This window comes from Patella vulgata, chromosome 4, assembly GCF_932274485.2.
Source record: "Patella vulgata chromosome 4, xgPatVulg1.2, whole genome shotgun sequence".
In the NCBI taxonomy this organism is placed as follows: domain Eukaryota; kingdom Metazoa; phylum Mollusca; class Gastropoda; family Patellidae; genus Patella; species Patella vulgata.
The window spans coordinates 31931454-31956747 of record NC_065882.2 but is presented as its reverse complement, the minus strand read 5'-3'; the positions used below and the strand labels follow the sequence as shown (position 1 = coordinate 31956747).

At 34.7% G+C, this 25294-nt stretch overlaps 1 protein-coding gene across 1 annotated transcript in view; it reads left to right on the top strand.

Annotated features, from left to right (window-relative positions):
• LOC126817143 (ubiquitin-protein ligase E3C) overlaps positions 1-25294 on the top strand; it is a 477264-nt gene that overhangs the window by 258314 nt on the left and 193656 nt on the right. The window contains exon 12 of the mRNA XM_056100098.1: positions 3393-3479. Within this exon, the coding sequence (XP_055956073.1) occupies positions 3393-3479 (87 nt within the window). The remainder of the gene's footprint in view (positions 1-3392; positions 3480-25294) is intronic.

Sequence of the window (25294 nt, the reverse complement as noted above, 5' to 3'; positions counted from 1 at the left end):
GAGTTATGGCCCTTGTTTCACTTTGTTGAATGTTGTGAACGCTCTAATGACAACAGTTATCATGCGATCTGTTTGAAATTGATATGCATCATTTAGATTAGTGAAATGAAGAAGTCTATTGAATTTCAGCAATTTCCGTTAATCACACTGTGAGTTATGGCCCTTGTTCCACTTTGTTGTACCTTGTAAATGCTCTAACGACAAAAGTTATTATCAGATCTGTATCATTTAAATTAGTAAAACAAACAAGCCTATTGAGTTTCAGTTATCACCTAAAGTAGTGAAATGAAGACGAACAAGCCTATTGAATGTCAGCAATTTCCGTCAATTAAGTCTATAGAGTTATGGCCCTTGATTTACTTTGTTGAACTTTGTGAACTTTCGAACAACAAAAGTTATCCGATCTGTATGAAATTTATATGCATTATTTGAATTAGTAAAACGAAAAAAGCCTGTCGAATTTGAACAATTTCTGTAGATTGCTTCCAAAGTTACGGCCCTTGTTTTAGTTTTTAGAACCTTGTGAACCTTCAAACAACGAAAATTATAATGTCATGTGTATGAAATTGTCTATTAAATTCCCCTAATTACCTGCAAAAGAATAAATATGTGACAACCCTTGTCGACTGCTCGGACGATTTAGCTGCTGTGAGCGTATGTTTTGTTGCCTGGCAACCTATCTTTGTAATTTATAGTAATGGCCAGTCTTCAGAGAACGAAATTTGTTCGACATGTGGTCAAAGGGTAAACAACACGTACGTCCACAATTGGTAATACATGAAACAATATTTCCTCGATTTATAGTAGTCCAACACACACACACACACGTGTATGTTTCCTCGGAATTATAATTTTTAACCCCAGTACTTGAGGTATTTGACACTGTTTTTTTTTTTAATTTCAAATACATTATTGCCAGTCTGGCCTTGGTATTGTTACACAGAAAGCGGATAACAGACCAATCTAACCATTAATGTCCTTGATTAGTGGGACCGACGTTTAATGTACGTGTGTTTAATGGCATCTGACACACACTATACTGATGAAATTCCAACCAGCTATCTATTAATGACCTTGTTTTGTAGCACTCCTGTACACACAAATTATAAGCCTTTCCCCATGTCTCTGTTACTTTCCATGTGTGCACGCACACACGTGTCATTGTTGTAATGTCCGTGTCCTACATTATTCTATGAAAAATCACATACCTAAAATAAACAGATACAGAACTTAAATTTGCAATTTCATGATAAGCCAAAACATGGTAACTCCAATATGACTCTGCTCTCAGAGCAATATTTAACTGCCTTTGGTATGGGGAGTTGATACAGCTGTCCTCGTTTTACACCTTTTACATGTAATGGTGTATGTGTGTGTGTGTAGCCTACAGGCCACAATTTTTAAGAGATCATCTTGAAACTTTACATACTGTACGTGACAAGGAGTAGGGTTGCCTGTCCAACCCCGTGGCTTTTCTCCGGGTCCTCCGTTTTCCTCCCACTGCTAAAGACCCCTACGCGCAAGTAATCAACAAAGACCAATGGTAGCAAGTTTTAATCTCACACATAATTGATTGGTGATTGCTTGTTAATATTTTGTGGCTTCACGCCCATCGAGTTTTAAATTTTAATCTCAACGATAATTGTATTGGTGAGTGTTTGCTTCACACCTACTGATTGAAGGCCGGATTATACGGTGTAGAGTTAATGAAAATCATATGATGGGACGGCTGATTGATGTCGTAATCCGGAATATTCAGAGGTCGAATTACCCAGAGATTTTTTGGCTGAAGTAATAAGGAAATAAATCGGGACATGAAAATGGTGTCGGATTTCACAGAGTGCCGGAGTGATCAGAGGTCGGATGTGACAGAGTGCACTGTAGATAGAACATGTAATTGTCAGCGATATCACTTCGATGGAAGCGGACGTTAAATAATGGTATTTCAAACACACACACACATGACATAGCGATACACCATACACCTTCACTTTTTCTATCGAGAAAAAGAAGTTTTTATGTGCCCACATTGAAATATGATCGTATATTGTTGCTCCCGTCTGGAGTATATATATAAATATTGTGGTGTAATTGTCAAGATATTTGGAGATATTTATTTATGGTGGGGCACCTTACCTATAGAATTTCAGCAATTTCCGTCAATTACTTCTGGAGTTATGGCTCTTGTTTCACTTTGTTGAACTTGGGAACGTTCGAATGACAAAATCCGATCTGTATAAAATTTATATGCATTATTTAAACATAGAATTTCAACAATTTCCATCAATTACTTCTAGAGTTATGGCCCTTGTTTACCTTCGTTGAACTTGTGAACATTCAAATGATGAAAGTTGTCATCTGATCAATATGAAATTTATATGCATCAGTTAAATTAGTGAAACGAAGAATCCTATTGAATTTCAACAATTTTCAGTAATTATTTGTAGAGTTATGCCCCTTGTTTTACTTTGTTGAACTTGCAAACGTTCGAATGATAAAAGTTATCATCCGATCTGTATGAAATATATAATTATATGCATTATTTAATCCTAGAATTTCAGCAATTTCCATCAATTACTTCTAGAGTTATGGCCCTTGTTTCACTTTGTTGAACTTGTGAACATTCGAATTATGAAAGTTACCATCAGATATGTAGAAACTTTGTATAAATCAGTTAAATTAGTGAAACGAAGAATCCTATCGAATTTCAGCAATTTCCAATAATTACTTGTGGAGTTATGGCTCTTGTTTCACTTTGTTGAATTTGGGAATATCCAAATGACAAAAGTTATCATCCGATCTGTATGAAATTTATTCGCAGTATTTAAACATAGAATTTCAGCAATTTCCATCAAGTACTTCTAGAGTTATTGCCCTTGTTTTACTTTGTTAAACTTGCGAACATTCGAATGACAAAAGTTATCATCTGATCTGTATGAAATTTATATGCATTATTTAAATTAGTAAATCAAAAATGCCTGTCAATTTTCAACAATTTGTAGAAAATTGTGAGCCCTCAAATGACGAAAATTATAATCTGTCTTGTAAATGCCCCCAATTATCTTCAAAAGAATAAATATGGACAGCCATTGTCGACAGCCCGGACCATTTAGCTGATGTGGGCGTATGTTTCGTTGCCTGGCAACCTATCTTAATTTTTTTTTCATTTCATATCATTTGTTTTATCAATGGTTATTTGGTGTCCATTTTATAACACGCTCATATAGAAATCTGTTTAATGGTTTCATTGGAAGGGAAGTGACGTCGGTTCAAGGGTAATGTGGCACAGGTGAAACCTGTCATCATTGCATCGTAGTTCTACTCATCTGTTTCCGATAAATCAAACAGCTTGTGTCATCTGATGTCTTATTAACTTTTTCTGTAAACTTCAGGTTATTATATAGTTTAGCATTTAATACACAGTTTGTAAGAAATTTATGGTATGCATGTACATCTGTTGCTACAAGAACATGTACAGGGTATGTATTATACACAAATTCATCTCTTTATAATATTTAATCTCGATGCTTAATTGATATCTGAAGAAAATGTAATATCTTTGTAGAGTGAATTGGAAATTTGAAACATATTTAAAACAGTTACCTCTGCTTTTTGTCTCCTATCCTATGAATATTTTTTAATATTAATTCAGTCAAATATTAAATATCAAAAAATAGACAAATATATTGTTTTGAAAGATTTATTGATTTTTAGAAACCTTAAATTGAATTGAGTATTGAAATAATGTCATAAAATATTTGAGTATTAAAATTAGCATTTAATGTGATCACTACATCTAGACACTCCAGCTATAGATTTTGGTTTCTTTCTCAAGTTGACACTGAGCAGCTGGTACAATTCAATCCTGTGTATTTAGTGTTATTTTCTTTAACACATTTAGTGTTATTTTCTTTAACACATTGAACGTTTGTAAATATAGTTGAATATCGGATAAAAGCATTCAATTTGTACCTGTATTTTTAATGTCATTGAGTCAACTGGCGTGGTTTCGAATCCCTGAAACTCCCCAACAAAATGGCCACTCCTTTTTATCCGATTTTGATGAAACTTAGAATATATCTTTATATCCCAAAGATCTCAGTCTCTTTCGATATTCGTGCATTTCATTTCAGATCATAACTTCTTGGATTATGGCCCCTGATTGTACGAAAAATGGCGTTTTTCTTTTTTAGCTTGTTCTCTATCCATCTCTTGCAAAATTTGGGCATATCTTGTCTGGCAACCACTGGTATTTCTTTGAAATTGGAATGCCTGAAAGTCTGCGAATATGCTTTGACTCAACGACTTGAAGATTCTTGCACTTCTATTATCCGTATCCACGTGAATTCTGTCAAATATCATACCAAACTTGAATACTTTGCCGTTGAGGTGTATAATTCAGATTCTAAAATATCCCGTAATAAATTGAATATCAATACACGAATCACACCTGGGCATGGCACCATATTCACATGTACCACATGCGGAGGACAGGTAACACTCCCTGGAATTCCTTTCTCACATATCCTGTCTATATAATTTGCACTACAAATTATATTTACATTGAAATATTTTTCTGACCTAATTATTTGATTTTGTAAAATTTTCTTATAATTTATTTATAGCCTTTTTTTATGGAAATTGTTTTAAACTTTTTAAATGATTAAATACACCAGGCAACAAACCGTGTGCATTTCCATTCCAGCCACCACTATATTTACTGTGGTGTCGTTAAGGTAGAATTATTTCAGATGACTCGGGGGTGCATTTTAATTTAATTAGATATAATACTTCATAATGCTAAACTAGTGTCAAGCAAATGAAAACAAGCGTAGATGGTGTGAAATTCATTGTTATAAAATTGGCTACTTCCAAACTGTGCGAATAACTGTAGCCTATGACAGAGCGAAATGTAAACAGTGCAAATGGCAGCTTTTGTATTGTGGTACAGTGTAAATATTTTTAAGAATTCATACGATGGCAGACATCTGTACGTCCAGCATGTCAAGGGATTATTTTTCAGAATTAATACGGCGAAACAAATGTTGGATTTTTTAATGGTGACGGGAGGAAGCAAAAGCTTGTCAACAATCGTAACATTTGTATCTATATACCGGTATCCATTAAAACAATAATTCCCCGACTGATATATTAGACGCATTTGATTGACATGTGTACCAGTGACAGGATTCAAAATTTTAGTTGTCGGACATTTTCTTCCCAAAAATAAAGGGACATAACTCTTATCGTTATTTAAGCAGGCGTTTTCAAACCACTATTAAGAATCACGTGTCAACAAAATATTCAAATTCATACGTAATAAAAAAAAATAGGTGCACCTCGTTATTTTTCATATTTAATTCCCGTACAGTATTCAAATTTATGTCAATAATATTCCTACAAAATTACATGACATCGTAATACCATAGAATGAAAGCGTGCCGGGTACTGCCCATCCGTACCGGTTTCAAATTCCCCATATATTACCATATTTTTCGGGTCATAAGTCGATACATTTTTCAGCAAAGCCCGGCATTCGTCTTATACTCCGTTTCGATTTATATACAGAAGGTAAAAAAGACATCCCGAAATTTATTTGTCCGTAAACCGTAGTAAAGTCGCTCTAATACAACGAGCGAGTGACACCAACAGCTAAATAATCCCATTCGACTCTAAGCACGCGCTATCGTCTTAAACAAGTACCGTAACTACTTACGTTATTCCAATCGAAATATTCGTCAACATTTCTTAGCGTGTTTATTTATTTAAAAACATAAACCCCGTTCAAAATATGATCATAAATCCGACAGTATGCCATCAAAATCGAATCTTTTCTCCCGACATCATACGTATTAGATTCGGCACGTTTATATACACCTCTTAATTCCACGTGTCTCGCGAGATTTCTACTTTCATTTTGCGTGTGTATGAAATAGCTTTATTTAACTTTGGCTTCCACTGAAGTAATATCACAGACAAGTTATCAAACACAATGTATATTGATTTGGGGTGTTATGGACTATTAGGATATGTGACATATATGATTAGGTGTCACAGCTCCATTGCCCGTGTTGGAAGAAAGTTGTTTTTTCCCGATTTGTAACCCTTTTGTAACTTACCGTCAAACAGTGGCTATTTAATCTTTTGTAATAATTTTCAAATATTTTAGAAGCAGATATCCTGTTCTTTTGTTTGATATAATTTTTATATATGTGTTCATTTTATTAATTTCATAAACGTAAGTTGAAAAACATCAATTTCCCCTGTTTTGACGTTACGCTGAAAATTTTTGTCACGTTTTGAAACGAGGATACCGTACTTAAAATGTGGTGATCGTTTGCTTTGTCATGGTTTGTCATGGTAAACACCATTGAAAATGGTATAACATTGCCTTTTTGGGGGTTTGTTTTTCATATGGGTTGGTATAACAACTAAATATTAAGTAATATACAAGAGTAAAGATAAGTAATTTTAATAATTCACAAACATATTTACTTGTAAACAAAATGTCTCTTCAAGATCTTAATTCCTTCATATTTTACTTATGTCTTAATAACGGCCAAAATGGACAATTTGCTACTGCAGAATGTTTTTCAAAAGCGAACCCCTTTCCAGGTTTAAGAGAATAGTATAAATATTTTGATTTTATTTAATTTTTAAAATCTTGCCCGATAGCTTATGATTTTGAAATAATACAATTATCAATACGTGGTATTGGTGTCATATTTATTGGAAAAAAATGCTTTTTGGGAAAAAAATAAATGTGGTTGCTATGGTAACAACCAAAACTCTTCATATTTTTCGAAACTTACACAATCCATATCATTTGATATTACATGGGTTTTAAATATTTTAAACTGCTTACTTTAAAGTGTGGTGATGACCTTTTGGGTCATGGTAAATAGCGTTAAAAATGGTCAAAAATTGCCTTTTTTTCCATTTTGGTTGCTATGACAACCAAAATTGATAATATATGGCGGCTTGGAAATATGTAATTTTAAAAATTCACAAACTTTTTGACATATTCCCATAATTTCACTTGTGTATGTCCATTCCTTCATATTTTATTAATGTCCCAAAAATGCCCCCAAAATAGGCAATTGTGTGCCGTGGAAAATTGTTCAAAAATGAACATATATTCAACTCTTGAGAGACGGCATATAGATATTTTTACTTTTTTTATTTCTGTTAATCTTACTTGATAGCTACTGATTTTAAAATGCATAACCACCAGGTTCAATATTTCAGATATAACATGGACAAGACCATTTTTGATGAAAAAATTGACCAAAATCACTTTAACAAAATGGAATTTTTGAGAAAACCTACGTATTTTGGAGTTTCTGCGGAAATCGAAGGAATTTTTACCCAAATGTGAAAATTGAAACATAATTAGCCTTAAAGTTGTATTTCATGAATTTACATCTACATTTTTGATAGTTTTGATATGAAATGAAATATGGCATCACAAAACACACCAAAAATGACTTTTTCAAAGTGTTGAAAAACCTTTCTTCGGTGAAAAGTCAAAAATCGCAACTTTGAGCCTCCGTAAAAAAAAAAATTTCATCCGATTTTGAATCTGTAAAAAGTTTTGTGAGAAGAATGATGAGATCTACTTGAAAAGCTAATAAAATCAAATGTATAATCATAATCTCAAAATCACCTTTTCCACCTAAATATGATTAATGTCTACGGCCAACATCAAGGAGATTAAAACGTGAGACAATGGAGAAATCACGGGTTAATCACATAGATTAAATTTATTGGATTGATAAATAGTTCGACAAAGGAGAAGAAATGACTTCTGTTCAGGATTGAATTGATAAATTGTCCGACAAAGAATTAAGTCAGCCAATCAAGGCAGATTAAGTAGTTAATCAAGGTAGGTGTATAGACGGTATAAAACGATAAATATGTTGATCACTTAATTACCTAGTCAATCCAGCCTATTATCAACGATAATCGGGTTGAGTGATAGTTATACACTCTGTACACTATATTAATTTTGGAATTTTCAATATTATTTACCATATCTTGATGTCCGATTGGGCATATTCCTGGTCGAACAATTTAGGACGTTTGGAAAATAGCGTCGGACAATTCCGGAATATACGGGCAAAATCACATCACTGGTGTGTACCCATGGACTCACTGTCTTGGTTAAACACGTTTAACAACTATGTCTTCACAGTTAAAACTCCACAATGTTGAGCAGTTTTGACCCGGACCAAGAAATTAATTCCAAAGAGCTATTTTGGCCTAGAACTCTGTATTTTTCTGTAAAATTAAATGATTGGTGTTGCCTTTCTGTCTGAAGAACAGTTCCGTTCAAATTATTAATTCCACCTTACTTGCAGTTCTGTAACCTCCAATCTAATATTTTCTTTGGTTCTCTTATCATCTAATACAGTACATGCCACAAAACATTGTTTTAACTCTAAACTTATTTATGATATGTATATGCCCATGCTTCATTAAAGGGACAATAACACTCTTGCTGGCTTGAAAGCTCCAGAAAAAAATAATATCTCTATCTAAGTACTGGATGTTTAAGTGTCCTACCTGTTGTGTAAATTATCCATTACATCGAAAATATTTTTAATTCGAAGTTTCATTTGAAAAGGTTTACGTTAGACGTTTCAAACCATTATGTTGAATTTTTCAAAATTTTTAAATAAGGTGTGTTAAGATGAAATTTGTATCATCAATTAATTGAAATATTCTAAAATAGTACAATTTGTTGACCAGGATAAAGATTAGGACATATTATTCAGTTACGACAAGAGTGGTATTGAGCCTTTAAGAATTAAAATTAATATATGGTACAATTCCTTTTTATACGCCCACATAGAAATATTGCTGTCGCCCCCATCCGTCCGTCTGTCCGTCCGCCCATCCGTCCGTCTGTACATCGTCCACAATTTCTTGTGAACGCTCTAACGCCAAAAGTTATCATCAAGTTGTTTTAAAATTGATATATGTTGTTTGGATTAGTGAGATGAAAAAACCTATTTAATTTCAATAATTTCCGTTTATTAGTCTAGAGTTAGGGCCCTTGTTTCACTTTGTTGAACCTTGTGAACGCTCTAATGCTAAAAGTTAACATCTGATCTTTGTGAAATTTATATGCATTATTTAAATCAGGGAAACAAAGAAGTCTATTGAATTTCAGCAATTTCCGTTTATTACTTCTAGAGTTATGGCCCTTGTTTCACTTTGTTTAACCTTGTGAACGCTCTAACGCCAAAAGTTATCATCCTATTTTTCTGAAATTTATATGCATTATTTAAATTAGTGAAACGAAGAATCCTATTGAATTTCAGCAATTTGCAATAATTACTTCTAGAGTTATGGCACTTGTTTCAATTTACAATAATTACTTCTAGAGTTATGGCCCTTGTTTCACTTTGTTGAACCTTGTGAACGCTCTAACCATTGGTGGCGCAAAGGGGGGGCATTTGCCCCTCATTAAATCTGGTCTGCCCTCTGTTTTCCCCCCCCCCCCCAATAATTTTAGAAAATAAAAAAAAAGTATTTGTGGTACGTTTCGGTAATCAATACCTTCTATGGTGAATAAATCCCACATCCCCACTTAGTCATAGAGTCATAGACTTGCATGTTGTAGAGCATTTCCGACAGTCAATTTTTCAAAATTTTCTTGGGGAGGTTCCCAATACCCCCCATAAGGACTTGCCACTTTGGCGCTCATAAGGGGAATTCGTTGACGTTCGCAAGTCCGTTCGTTTGACATTTTGTTCTCTGGTTGGATAAACTAGTAATCAGGCAACGGACGGTATCTGGTAAGATCTATTTGTCTTGACGATCGGTGCCTGACTGAATACTGTCAGACAGCATTTCCGGCAGTCTATTTTTCAATATTTTCTGGGGGAGGTCCCCCATACCCTCCGTAAGGACTCCATACTTTGACGCTCGTGAGTGGGCTTCGTCGAGGTTCGCAAGTCCATTCGTTTGACACTTTAACTCAACGATCAGTGGCTGAAATATTGCAAGGCTGCATTTCCGGCAACCTGTTTTTCAAAATTTTCTGGCGGAGCCCCCCCCCCCCAACCCCTAGTTGAAGCTTGTGCCTTTGCCCCCTTAACCTTGGACTTTGCCCCTCCAACCACCGACGGCTGGTGCCGCCACCGGCTCTTAACGGCACAAGTTATCACCCAAACTTTGTGAAATTGATATGCATGATTTAAATTAGTGAAATGAAGAAGCCTTTTTAATTTCAATAATTTCTGTTCATTACGTCTAGAGTTATGGTCCTTGTTTCACTTTATTGTACCTTGTGAACGCCAAAGGTTATCATCCGATCTTTCTGAAATTTATATGCATCATTTAAATTAGTGAAACGAAGAAGCCTATTAAGTTTCAGCAATTTCCGTTTATTACATCTAGAGTTATGGCCCTTGTTTCACTTTATTGAACCTTGTGAACGCTCTAACATCAAAAGTTATCTGCCGATCTGTATGAAATTTGCATGCGTCATTTAAATTAGTAAAGAGAAGAATCCTATTGATTAAATTTATTGGATTGATAAATAGTTCGACAAAGGAGAAGAAATGACTTCTGCATCATTTAAATTAGTGAAACGAAGAAGCCTATTAAATTTCAGCAATTTCCGTTTATTACATCTAGAGTTATGGCCCTTGTTTCACTTTATTGAACCTTGTGAACGCTCTAACATCAAAAGTTATCTGCCGATCTGTATGAAATTTGCATGCGTCATTTAAATTAGTAAAGAGAAGAATCCTATTGAATGTCAGCAATTTCTGTTTGTTACTTCTAGAGTTATGGCCCTTGTTTAACTTTGTTCAACCTTGTTAATGCTCAATTGATGAAAGTTATCATCCAATATGTATGAAATTTATATGCATCATTTAAATTTGTGAACAGAGGTCTATTGAATTTCAGCAATTTCCGTCAATAATTTCTAGAGTTATGGCGGTTGTGAACCTTGTGACAAAAGTGATCATCTAATCTGTATGAAATTTATATGCATTATTTAGATTGGTAAAACGAAAAAGCCTGTCAAATTTCAACAATTTCTGTAGATTACTTCCAGAGTTGAGACCCTTGTTTCAGTTTGAAGAACCTTGTGAACCCTCAAACGGCAAAAATTATAATCTGATCTTGTAAAGGCCCCCAATTACCTACAAAGGAATAAATATGTGACAACCCTTGTCGACCGCTCGGACGATTTAGCTGCTGTGCGCGCATGTCTCGTTGCCTGGCAACATATCTTTAAGAATGAGTTCGCGAGAGAATCATGCAAAATTTAAAAAAAAACGGCACAAGCGGTGTCGGGCGATTTTGACCAAACTTTGCAGATTTGGTCATTGGGTACCCCGTATACCCCACATGAAATATGAGGGTCACCAACCTTGTAGTTACGGAGAACCAGCTATGGCCATTTTAGAGTTAAAAAACCATCATTTTTTTTTTTAAAAAATCCCTAAATTCAAATATATCCCATAAATTGTCTATTGATTTTTTATTTTTTTAAAATTATTTTGTATGAATTATCATGTCTACTACTTCAATATATATATGACTATTAAATTTTTCCGAAACCATTTGAGGCTACGAGGAATTTATTTTGAGACGTAGTTTTTGCTATATGCTAAAACATATAAATTTCATGATGCCATATCTCACCCACTGCGGAGCTGAGGACAATTCTATTACTAATGGAAGTTGAGGACTACTAATATTAATATTTGGTTTTGAAAAAATGACTGGCACAGATTTCTTTCATATTAAATTTGATGAGCGAACTTAAAGAAAATAACTTCATTTTTGACATCATTTTTCCAATAAAATCATTCATTGCCTGGATTATTAGGCATGATAATGCCCCATGCAACCGTCTTCCAGCAACCCTGTGTAGGGCCGGTACAGATGATTCGGGAGTTCCACAAGGATCAGTCCTTGGACCTGTCCTTTCTGTAATGTATACTAAGAATTTGGGACAACTAATCGATAATCATGGTTTCTAGGACGACATTCTTATGCAGATGATACACAGCTGATCGCAAGTTATTCCCTTTCCAAAACTATTTAATTCCCTAATTTTTCTGACATTAAATTGTGTACACATGAAATTAGGGATAGGATGACAAGAAATATGTTGAAATTAAATTTAATTGAATTATGTGGTTGTGGGAGATGCAAAATTTGTACTATGAGACACTGTGAAGAGGTTAGGTTTCCTCTTGGGGTCATTATGAGCATGGACATTCACATTGGTGAAATTTGTCGAAACTGTTATCTTTGGTCCAGGAACATTGGCCATATAAACACTTTATTAGCCAGGAAGCAGCTGCTACACTTATATGTTCTTTAGTAGTCCCAAGGATTGACTACTTAACAGCTTGTTAGTAGAAACATCTAGTGCCAATATTTAAAAAAAATCAACTTGTAGAAAATACCGCAGCTCGAATTCTTACCAGATCATCAAAATACTCTCATATTACTCCTGTTCTGAAATCAATCTATTACCTGCCAATCATCTTCAAAAGTCTGTCTTTGACGTATCAGTGTGTGAATGGCTTAGCTCAAATATACTTATCTAACTTTATGCACATACAAGTTCTCTCGAGTAACCTCCGGCCGAACACACATTTATCAGTTTATTGCTCAAGGTGGAAATTGATATCATTTGCATACAGATCGTGCTCAGTGACTGCGCCTAAACTGCTTAAAAATCTTCCAGAGATCATTAAATCATCTCAAACCCTTTCTTGTTTTACATCAAGACTTATCAAGATTAATTAAATTAATTTAATTGTATGCGCAGTGGACATGCTTCTGTACATGGATTACGTGCGCTATATAAATGTACATATTAATATTATTATTATTATTCGTCATGCCAAAGTTAGATTTGCACTCCAGCATCCAAGATGGTGGATGAAATCAGCTGTTCATTTTCCCGTCTTTTGCACAAATAAAATGCGGTTTAGTAGCCAGTTATCCGAAAGAAACTATAATAGCATATTCCTGAAGCATTAGCCAGAGAAATGCCGCTCTGGCCAATGCTGGATTGACTTCTGATACTTACGTTTTTGAGGGAGTGTGCCTATTCTTCCCGTTCAATCAAATCGCTCCTAAGTAAAGTGTTTCGTTTAATCTGGGGTGTTCCCTAAAACTTTGGACAGTGATTTAAGGTATTAAAAACGGTGAAAGTATTGTGTTGAACCCATGTACAATTTATCTAAGTGTCATGGGTAGCCGAAAAAAGAGATCGAAAATTGAAAACAGCGTATTTTTACGAGTTGGAGCATGTTTAGAGGTCAATATCTGAATTATGATAGAGTGTGGGTTTTTTGGGGGTTGGGGGAGTGGTGGGGATAGTCTTTTGTCATGCATCTGGCTATCGTGTGACGCCTTGGCGACGGTGGAAACCTTCAGCATTGCGCGCAATTCTAGTTAGGCTTTCACCTTCGGTGAAAGACTATTGTTATTACTAAGATTAATATTATTATTATTAGGCTTTCACCTTCGGTGAAAGACTATTGTTATTACTAAGATTAATATTATTATTAGGCTTTCACCTTCGGTGAAAGACTATTGTTATTACTAAGATTATTAGGGTTTCACACTGCGTAGCTTGTGTGAAACACTATTGTTTTTGTTAAAATTATTCTTATTATTATTCTTATTATTATTATTATTTTTTTTTCCAATTTGATTGTATCTCAGAAACTACTTGTCGGATTGATTCGATGTCTTCGGTTTTACTGGAAAAGTGGGTGTGACTTAGAGATTAAAGCTATTTCGAACGTTCTGCGACAATGCGAAATGTCCGAAATCGTCGAATTTGTCGATTTTTGAAATATTGCCGTAATATTAACAATAATCGTCGGATTTTAACATTGGATACATTTTGACATAGCCAGAGACAAGGCACATAGCCACGGTTCTTTAGATTTTTGATTTTCCACGAATCGTCGGAGATATTAGGCGCCAAATTTTGAAAATTAAAATTTTTACAAAAAACTTTTTTATTCATGAATATTTTAATGTGGTATTTTACCCAGGGTTAAAGAGTCATCTGATTTGACCAAAAATGGCACCATTTTTTGTCATCGTAAATTTCCTTGACCCCCATTGGCTAATTCAGTTTTTCAGTCCTGGATTAATTGTTTATTGCTCGATTTGTATAAAACAAAGTTCATATGCTCCGTAATTCAAAATGTCATTTTTTTTGTTACCGGTAAAGTTACCTTTCGGCAACGGAAATGACGTAAATTTAGTAAAAACTACAATTTTGACAGTTCGGTACCACTTTTTGAAAGCAAATATTATTTTTTTCAAATCTGGTATGACTGAAAGTGTGTGCCCTGTAAAGGCGCAGAAAACATCGGGCTCAGTTTTTTTAATTTCAATTTCGTTTTCGGGTCATTTTGATTTAAAGGTGAAAAAAGGTGAAAAAATGAGCTATTTACAACCCATTCAGGCTTTTCATATTTTAAAATATTTCTTCGCAACTTTCATAAACTTGTAGCATTAATCCATACGAAGAGAATCTATCTCAAAATTAGTTTGTAATATGAGCAGTTGCCGAGAAATGGTCAATTTTGCATGAGTCACTCTTTACGCTATTGTGTCTGTAAAAGAGTCAATTATTATTGGATTTTCATAAAAGTGACACCATTTGATGCATAATGTCAATTGTGACTAGTTCAACTCAATTTAACATTTTCCATGTCACCGGAAATGACGAAATTTGGGTAAAAACTGTATTTATAGCCTTAGAAACAAATAATTTATTGAAATGAGTCGTATTTGTTGTTTGTTTAATATTTTGATATTTGATTCTAATCAACTAATAGAATGAACCCATACGATCATATAGGTATCACAAAATGGTTTCTAACTTGTTCAGTTGTAGAGAAATAGGTAATTTTCAACAGGTCACTTTTCAAGGTTTTTTGTCCATAAAAGTGTCAATTATTATTCGATTTTCATGAAATTTTCACTATGTGATACCTAATGCCATTTACGATTTCATACAAGTAATTTAAGATTTTCATTATCACCGGAAGTAACGTCATTTTGGCAAAAACTGTATTTTTAGCTTTCAAAACAGATATTTTATTCAAATGAGTCTGAGTTGTTATGTTTTTAAAATTATGATATTTGATTCCAATCAACAAATAGAATAAACCCATACGATCATACAGATTCCAGAAAATGGTTTCTAACTTGTATGGTTGCAGAGGAATTGACGGTTTTCTACAAGTCACTTTTTAAGGTTTTTGGTCTATAAAAGTGGCAATTATTATTCGATTTACATAAAATTTTCACTATGTGATGCCTTATGCCATTTCTGATTTCATAAAACTAATTGAATATTTTCATTATCACCGGAAGTACTGTACACTTACATGTAACAAATATATAAAATGAATTGATATTGCTGGATTTGGTTGATTCGGCGTCCATTTTATTTGATGTGTGTAATGATGAGGTGGAAACCTGTTTAATGGTTTCATTGGTACCGGAAGTGACATATGTTTAGGGTAACGTGGCACCGGTGAAACCCGTCATTACTGCATCGCAGTTCTAGTTCTTATTATTATTATTTTTTTATTGGGGGAAGCTAGATCTCAGCAACTATAAGAGATAGAGGTCTGAAGTTTGGTTTTCTCCCGTGAAAATGGGTGGTGGTTAGCGCATACAGGTAAAATGAAATTTGTGCGCATAGCGGAAATGCGTCAAATCTTTAACGTGCACGAAAATGCGTCAAATCTTTAACGTGCACGAAAATTGAAAATCGGCCATTATTCTCTTAATTCTCAATCGATTCCCCAGATATGTACATTTTTGGATAGCTGGAGACATTTCTAAGCAGATAGCAGTTCAAAACTGTGGAAATTAGAAACTTTGTCGCCCCTATTTTTTTGGTGAAAAATGGAAAATTTACAAAATTTTCTAAAATTTTTATTTTTGGGAATTTTGAAATTTCAGTTATATTTTTGGATAGCTGACATCAGTCCGATTCCAACAATATAAGTTTTGTTCTGAAATGTTGACTTTGATTTTTCACTTTTTTTCGCATTTTGGTCAAATTGTGGAGTTCTTATTTTTTTTAAAACGGCTCCAACGATTTTTCTGAAACTTCAGGAATATGAAGTCAAAGGACCAAACCAGTCCATGAACTATAAATGAAAATCCTCTAATCACCGGAAGTAGTCAAGAAAGGTATCAAAACTTTGACAAAATTGTGAAAAATGGGTGCCTGTGCGGAAAATGCGATGTATCAATTGTGTTCTTGTCGATTAGTTAAAGTTTTATATCGTTTAATAGCCAATTGAATTGTCTATCGGATGGTACTAAAGCGGCATGTTTCTATCAAAAATTTAAAAAGTTATGTGACTTTGAAAAGTAACGTTTTTTACGATTTCGAGCAATTTTAGACGCATGTTTCTCGGAAAGCCTCCCAACGATTTTTTAAAAACTTTCTCAATCGAGAGGCTAATGGGTACTCTGTTTTGTGAAACCACTGTATTATTTTTTGAAATGTCAGGGGTAGCCGAAAAAAGAGATCAAAAATCGAAAACGTTGTATTTTTACGATTTGGAGCATTTTTAGAGGCCTATTTCTCGAAAAGTCAACATAATTCTTTTTTGGAACTTCTTCTACAGAGAGGCCTATCGGTAGTGTTATACATAAAACGATTGTACAATAGTCCCAAATTTCCGGAGTAGCAGAACAAAGGCACCGAAAATTGAACACGGCACCTTTCATTGTTAAGCGAAACATAAGTGGGGGATACAATCTGTACGTTTTGTCAACGTATAGAGCCTTTTCAAGAGTGATGATATTTGAACTGAAATTATTTCAACTATGAGTGTTTTCTTCTTTCCAAAATATGGGTTTAGTGACCCTGTAACAGAAATAGTTGATTGTTATGTGTAATAATTAGCCTTTGAATTAATATTGTTGCTTCTGTGTCAAAATTATCTTATACCGGTAATCATCTGGACAGAAATCGACGGCTCGCGCTGTTTATAAGAAAGTCCAATTTATTAATAATTTGCAGTAATATCGTACAGTGGTATCGAATATTGCACCTGTGATAAAAGGCATGACGTTGTTTGAGCATGGACTCTATCTGTAATTAATATTAGATTTTAATTAGTGACGTCAAATCTTTAACGTGCACGAAACCAGAAAATTGGCGATATTTCATTGAATATTCAATCAATTTTTGAACCAGTTACATATTTGAGTAGCTGACATGAACGCGATTCCGAAGTCTCGTGTACACATTGGTGTGACCGTAAAAGATCCCTTGGCGGTTGGAATTCTATATAAAAGAAGACTAGCGCCGCTGTACGAGCATTTTTATAGATCATTTCGGGACTAACATATGGTTTACTTTTTTTTATTTCAATAATTCGCTTGCGCGTAGGGGTCTTTAGCAGTTGGAGGAAACCGGAGATAACCCACGGGGTTGGACAGGCTCGCCACGTTCAACCGGGGAATCGAAACCTAGCCAGTTGACTCAATGACAGACCGTATGATACAGCGCAGTCCCAAAGGCTGTAGCCTACCGTGCAAAGTCCAGCCAGCATAATGTATCTATATAAGAAACATTTATTCCTACTGGCGATTTACAAATATTGCATGAAGAAATTCAAATCATAAGAACATAAACACGACTAATGCACAGTATCATATTGATTATAAAAGTATAATGTATATATTGGTTATACTATATATGTCACAAAACAACTATCATTAGATAATAATAATTATTTACTAATTATATAAATCATTTAAGAGGTAGGAGTTATCCATTGTTTAATTTAAGTTATATAATTACCCTGGTTAGAGAGAGAGAAATGGGGTTTAACGTCCACTCGACACAAACTAGGTCATTTCGGGACTAACATATGGTTTAATTTTATTTCTATAATTCGCTTCCGCGCAGAGTTCTTTAGCAGTGGGAGGAAACCGGAGGACCCGGAGAAAATCCACGAGGTTGGACAATCGACCCTATTCCTTGTCACGTACAACCCGGGATTCGAAACCACGCCAGTCGACCCAATGACAGACTTTATGATACAGCGCGCTCACGCTAACCACTCAGCCATTCAACCCCCCACCCTGGTTAGAAAGGTATGAACAGTTAGAGAGAGAGAGAAATGGGGTTTAACGTCCACTTGACATAAACTAGGTCATTTCGGGACTAACATATGATTTAATTTTATTTCAATAATTATCTTGCGCGTAGGGGTCTTTGTTGGTGGGAGGAAACCGGAGGACCCGGAGAAAACCCACGAGGTTGGACAGGCGACCCTACTCCTTGTCACGTACAACCGGGGATTCAAAACCACGCCAGTCGACTCAATGACAGACTTTATGATACAGCGCGCGCGTGTTACCCCCCCCCCCCCCCCCCCCCCGGTATGAAACCACCGTACAACGGTCAAAAGTATCAAGAGTGGCCAAACAAATGGCACTGTATATCGACAAAAGTCCGATAGGGTCATAATCGGAACGTTCTGCATACATAAAATATGGAGAGCTATTTTTCTAAGTGGCAATATTTGAAGTAAGGGTGTTCTACTGTTAACCAATATCTGGCACTGGTGCTTCTAGAGTGAAAATATTTCATATCAGTAAAAAACAGTTGCTCCTGAAATTAATATCCCACTTTTTTTTGTGTACATGACGTCATCTCTTTATACCATTTAAAATAAAGCTCCCTGCTGCAGCTATTTATAAGAAAGTCGCCCCTTTCTTAGTATAAAGGAAAGTTGAGGTTGATAATTATGATTTTGGTATTTTATTTGTTATCTGAGACTAAAAGACTGCTTTTGTCCCATTCGGAAAACTGTTTTTTGTTGTTTTTTTTATTCCACTTACAATTCGTGTAGATCTCTGAAACTAACAGATAGTGTTCTGAATATTGATTTTTCCCTTGTTTTTAACAATTATTACTTATAACTATTGCGAAAGTTGTAGACAGACCGTAAGTTGTGTAAATCTTTAACGTGCACGAAAATTGAAAACCGGCCCTAATTATGTGAATTCCCAACCGATTTTCGAAAAAGTTATATTTTTGTACAGCTTGGGAATACAATGCGAATACAAAGAACTTGTCAATATCTGAGTTATGTTAGTGTATTGGGTTGTTTTTTTTGGGGGTGGGGTGTGGGCGAGTGGTGAGGAAAGTCTTTTGTCATGCATCTGGCGATCGTGTGACGCCTTGGCACGGTGAAAGCCTTCAGTCTTGCAAGCAAGTCTTGTTATTAGGCTTTCAGAGACAATGGCTATCTCACATTTTTCAATTTCGAACATTCGTCGATGACTTTTATCGTTCGAAAATTGAAAACATGTTGTTTACGAGACAATTTTTGTTATTTTTCAAAATTTTCAAATTTGACTTACATTTTTGGATACCTGAAGTCCATCCGATTCCAGTAATATAAGTTTTATTCAGAGTTATCGCCTTTTATTTTTCGATTTGTTTCTAATTTTCTTCCCATTTGGTGAGCTCGGGTTTCGTTTTATGTCAGAATTGACGTTTCTGAAACTTCTGGAACATGAAGTTATAGTCCAATACCAACTTATAAAGCAATTTGAACAAGAATCCTTAAACCGGAAGTAGTCGAAATAATATGCGATATTTTGAAAAAAAACGTGAAAAATTGGTGTTGTGGGTAAAAACACGATTTCTCCGTCCGATATCAACGGATGAAACAAATTAAGGTATCATTTGGTCGGGCGGTGATTGACCACTGAATGATACCAAATTCCTGCGGATACTATGATCAGGCAGCAAAATATGGCATTTTCTGATTTTTAGCATTTTTGGACGCCTGTATCTCAAAAACTACGCCAGCGATTTTTATGAAACTTTCTCTATCGAGAGACCGGAAGTATTCAAAAAATGAAAAAAAAGAGGTTAAAAACATTGTCGCACTTGCGAAAAAATTGATTTCTCCCTTAGTTAATAGCGGACCAAAAGAACTAAAGTGTCGTTGGATAGCCCTATTAATGGACCATCATATGGTATCTAAATAATACGATTTTGATGGTAAGGAAATAAATTATTGTATGAAGAGACGCCATTTTCTCGAAAACGACGACTACGATTTTTCTTAAACTTTTCTTACTCAAAGTCCTATCGGTTGTCTATATAGTGAATCCAAAATGAAAAGCATTGAAATAATATAGGTGGTCCAAAAATGGCCTCAAACTTTGAAAAAAATTGAAAAATCGTTAAATTTTTGGAAACGCTCTTTGATTTATCTTTTTTTCAAAAACTACTCATTGGATGTTTCTGACACTTCTGGTACAGAAAGTTAAGTATCCAAAGAACTTCATAAATCTATCACGACAATGATCGTAAAACCGGAAGTAGTCGAAAAAATGTCCGATATTTAAAAAAAAAAATTTTTTTTACGAAAACCTTTTTTATTTTTTTTTACGAAAACCTTTTTTATTTATGAATATTTTTTGATGGTATTTTACACAGGGTACTTGAGCAGAAATGAGAAAGTTACCTATTCATACAACATGTTAAAACTATCCCGACAATGATCCAAAAACCGGAAGTAGTCGAAAAAATGTCCGATATTTTAAAAAAAAAATTTTTTTTACGAAAACCTTTTTAATTTTTTTTTACGAAAACCTTTTTTATTTATGAATATTTTTTGATGGTATTTTACACAGGGTACTTGAGCAGAAATGAGAAAGTTACCTATTCATACAACATGTTAAAACTATCCCGACAATGATCCAAAAACCGGAAGTAGTCGAAAAAATATCCGATATTTTGAAAAAAACCAACTTAAAAAGTAAAAAATGGTGATCTTGCGAAAAAAGTGATTACAACGCCATATTTCAACGAATCAAAACAACTAAAGTGTCATTGGATAGCCCGAACAATGGGCGATCTTATGACATCTCAATGGTAAAAAATCGCTGGTTACGTAATATATATTATGAGATGCTGAAAATCTAGTATTTTCCTTTTTGGAGCCTATTCAGACGCTTTTATCTCGAAAATTACTCTTATTTCCTTTCTTAAACTTCTGTTACTTAGAGTCCTAACGCTGGTCTGGAGTGTGAATCCAAATTTAAAAGCCTTAATATAGTATAAATGGTCCAAAAGGGATACAATATTTTAAAAAAGTCGAAAAATCGTTATATCTGTAAATCTGCTTCTAGTGGTATAAGGGAGGTGAAACTGTCCAATGGATCTTCCTGAAACTTCTGGTACAGGAAGTTAAGTTCCCATACCACTTGTTAAATCTATCCCGATAATGATCCGTAAACAGGAAGTAGTCAAAAAAATATTCGATATTTTAAAAAAAAAGACAGTAAAAAAATCGGTGCTCTTGGAACAATCAGGATTTCACCGTCGGGTGTGACCGGATCAAAACATCTAAAGTATCGTTTGGTAGCTCGATAAATAGGCTATTGTATGACACACTTCCTGTCTGATTCCTGAAAGCCGGTTCAGTGCTGCTTGCAGGTCTAGTTATTATTATTATTATTATTATTATGAAACTTCTGGAACATGAAGTTATAGTCCAATACCAACTTATAAAGCAATTTCGACAAGAATCCTTTAACCGGAAGTAGTCGAAATAATATGCGATATTTTGAAAAAAACGTGAAAAATTTGTGTTTGTTGGTAAAAACACGATTTCTCCGTCCGATATCAACGGATTAAACAAATTAAGGTATCATTTGGTCGGGCGGTGATTGGACCACTGAATGATACCCAATTCCTGCGGATACTATGATCAGGCAGCAAAATATGGCACGCTGAAAATCAAGTATTTTCTGATTTTTAGCATTTTTGGACGCCTGTATCTCAAAAACTACACCAGCGATTTTTATGAAACTTTCTCTATCGAGAGACCTTGTGGTAGTCTTGTGTACGAAGCATTCCATTACAACTTTGAAATATCTGGAATAGGTGAAATAACGGACTGAAAATCGAAAAAAGTCGAAAAATCGTGAAATTTTGGAAAATGCACTACTATTTTTTGTATTTTAAGAGATTTTCAAAAAAAGGTTGTATATTCTTATAGCTGACCTAATTACGATTCTAACGATGTATAATATGTATGTAGTTATTGAAATTTAATTTTCGATATTTTAATTTTTTTGCATTGTTGGCACTTTTGAACATAGGATTTCTCAGGGGCATTTTATCTGATCAGATAATGTAATATATTATTACAGAGCCCTGTGGCTATTTTAATGCCCAAACCGGCTATTAAAACTATTCCGACAATAATAACCATACCGGAAGTATTCAAAAAAATGAAAAAAAAAGGTTAAAAACATTGTCACACTTGCGAAAAAATTGATTTCTCCCTTAGGTAATAGCGGACCAAAAGAACTAAAGTGTCGTTGGATAGCCCTATTAATGGACCATCATATGGTATCTAAATAATACGATTTTGATGGTAAGGAAATAAATTATTGTATGAAGAAAAATCTAGTATTTTCCGATTTTTTAACATTCTGAGACGCCATTTTCTCGAAAACGACCCCTACGATTTTTCTTAAACTTTTCTTACTCAAAGTCCTATCGGTTGTCTATATAGTGAATCCAAAATGAAAAGCATTGAAATAATATAGGTGGTCCAAAAATGGCCTCAAACTTTGAAAAAAATTGAAAAATCGTTAAATTTTTGGAAACGCTCTTTGATTTATCTTTTTTTCCAAAACTACTCATTGGATGTTTCTGACACTTCTGGTACAGAAAGTTAAGTATCCAAAGAACTTCATAAAGCTATTTTACACAGGGTTAAAATATCATCCTACTTGAGCAGAAATGAGAAAGTTACCTATTCAAACAACATGTTAAAACTATCCCGACAATGATCCAAAAACCGGAAGTAGTCGAAAAAATATCCGATATTTTGAAAAAAACAACCTAAAAAGTAAAAAATGGTGATCTTGCGAAAAAAGTGATTACAACGCCATATTTCAACGAATCAAAACAACTAAAGTGTCATTGGATAGCCCGAACAATGGGCGATCTTATGACATCTCAATGGTAAAAAATCGCTGGTTACGTAATGAGATGCTGAAAATCTAGTATTTTCCTTTTTGGAGCCTATTCAGACGCTTTTATCTCGAAAATTACTCTTATTTCCTTTCTTAAACTTCTGTTACTTAGAGTCCTAACGCTGGTCTGGGGTGTGAATCCAAATTTAAAAGCCTTAATATAGTATAAATGGTCCAAAAGGGATACAATATTTTAAAAAAGTCGAAAAATCGTTATATCTGTAAATCTGCTTCTAGTGGTATAAGGGACGTAAAACTGTCCAATGGATCTTCCTGAAACTTCTGGTACAGGAAGTTAAGTTCCCATACCACTTGTTAAATCTATCCCGATAATGATCCGTAAACAGGAAGTAGTCAAAAAAATATTCGATATTTTTAAAAAAAAGACAGTAAAAAAATCGGTGCTCTTGGAACAATCAGGATTTCACCGTCGGGTGTGACCGGATCAAAACATCTAAAGTATCGTTTGGTAGCTCGATAAATAGGCTATTGTATGACACACTTCCTGTCTGATTCCTGAAAGCCGGTTCAGTGCTGCTTGCAGGTCTTCTTATTATTATTATTTTTTTTTATTTGAGGGAGCCTATTTCTCAGCAACTATAAGAGATAGAGGTCTGAAGTTTGGTTTTCTCCAGGGAAACTGGGTGGTGGTTAGTGCTTAAATGTAAAACTAAATTTGTGCGCATACCGGAAATGCGTCAAATCTTTAACGTGCACGCAAATTGAAAATCGGCCACAATTCTGCTAATTCTCAACCGATTTTTCTGATATTTACATTTTTGCATAGCCGGAGACATTTCTGAGTTGATAGCAGTTCAAAAACGTCGAATTTTGAAACTTTGTCGCTTTCATTTTTTCGGTGCGAGCATTTCTAGACTCATGTTTCTCGGAAACGCCCCCAACGATTTTTTTAAAACTTTCTCAGTCGAGAGTCTAATGAGTAGTGTATCTTGTGAACACATTGTACAATTTCTCTAATTGTCATGGGTAGCCGAAAACAGAGATCAAAAATCGAAAACGTCGTATTTTTACGATTTGGAGCATTTTTAGAGGTCTATTTCTCGAAAAGTTAACATAATATTTTTTTGGAACTTCTTCTACAGAGAGGCCTATCAGTAGTGTTATATATTAAACCATTGTACAACAGTTCCAAATTTCAGGAGTAGCAGAACAAAGGGATCGAAAATTGAACATGGCACCTTTCATTGTTAAGCGAAACATAAGAGGGGATACAATCTGTACGTTTTGTCAACGTATAGAGCCAATTCAAGAGTGCTTTTATCAGTGATCATATTTGAACTAAAATTATTTCAACTATGAGTGTTTTCTTCTATCCAAAATATGGGTATAGTGACCCTGTAACAGAAATAGTTGATAGCTGTGTGTAATAATTAGTCTTTGAATTAATATTGTTGCTTCTTTGTCAAAATTATCTTATACCGGTAATCATCTGGATAGAAATCGACGGCTCGCGCTGTTTATAAGAAAGTCCAATTTGTTAAGCAGTTGCAGTAGTATCGTACAGTAGTATCGAATATTGTACCTGTGATAAAAGGCGTGACGCTGTTTGAGCATGGACTCTATCTGTAATTAATATTAAAATTTTAATAGTGACGTCAAATCTTTAAGGTGCACGAAACCAGAAAATTGGCGATATTTCATTGAATATTCAATCAATTTTTGAACCAGTTACATATTTGAGTAGCTGACATGAACGCGATTCCGAAGTCCCGTGTACACATTGGTGTGGCCGTAAAAGATCCCTTGGCGGTAGGAATTCTATATAAAAGAAGACTAGCGGCACTGTACGAGCATGTTTAGAGGTCATTTCGGGACTAACATACGGTTCATTATTTTTTATTTCAATAATTTGCTTGCGCGTAGGGGTCATTAGCAGTGGGAGGAAACCGGAGGACCCGGAGAAAAACCACGAGGTTGGACAGGCGACCCTACTCCTTGTCACGTACAACCGGGGAATCGAAACCCCGCCAGTTGACTCAATGACAGACCGTATGATACAACGCAGTCCCAAAGGCTAGCCTACCGTGCAAATTCCAGCCAGCATAATGAATCTATGTAAGAAACATTTATTCCTACTGGCGATTTACAAACAGACCCCAAGGCTAGCCTACCGTGTAATTTCCAGCCAGCTTAATGTATCTATATAAGAGACATTTATTCCTACTGGCGATTTACAAATATTGCATGAAGAAATTAAATTCATAAGAACAGA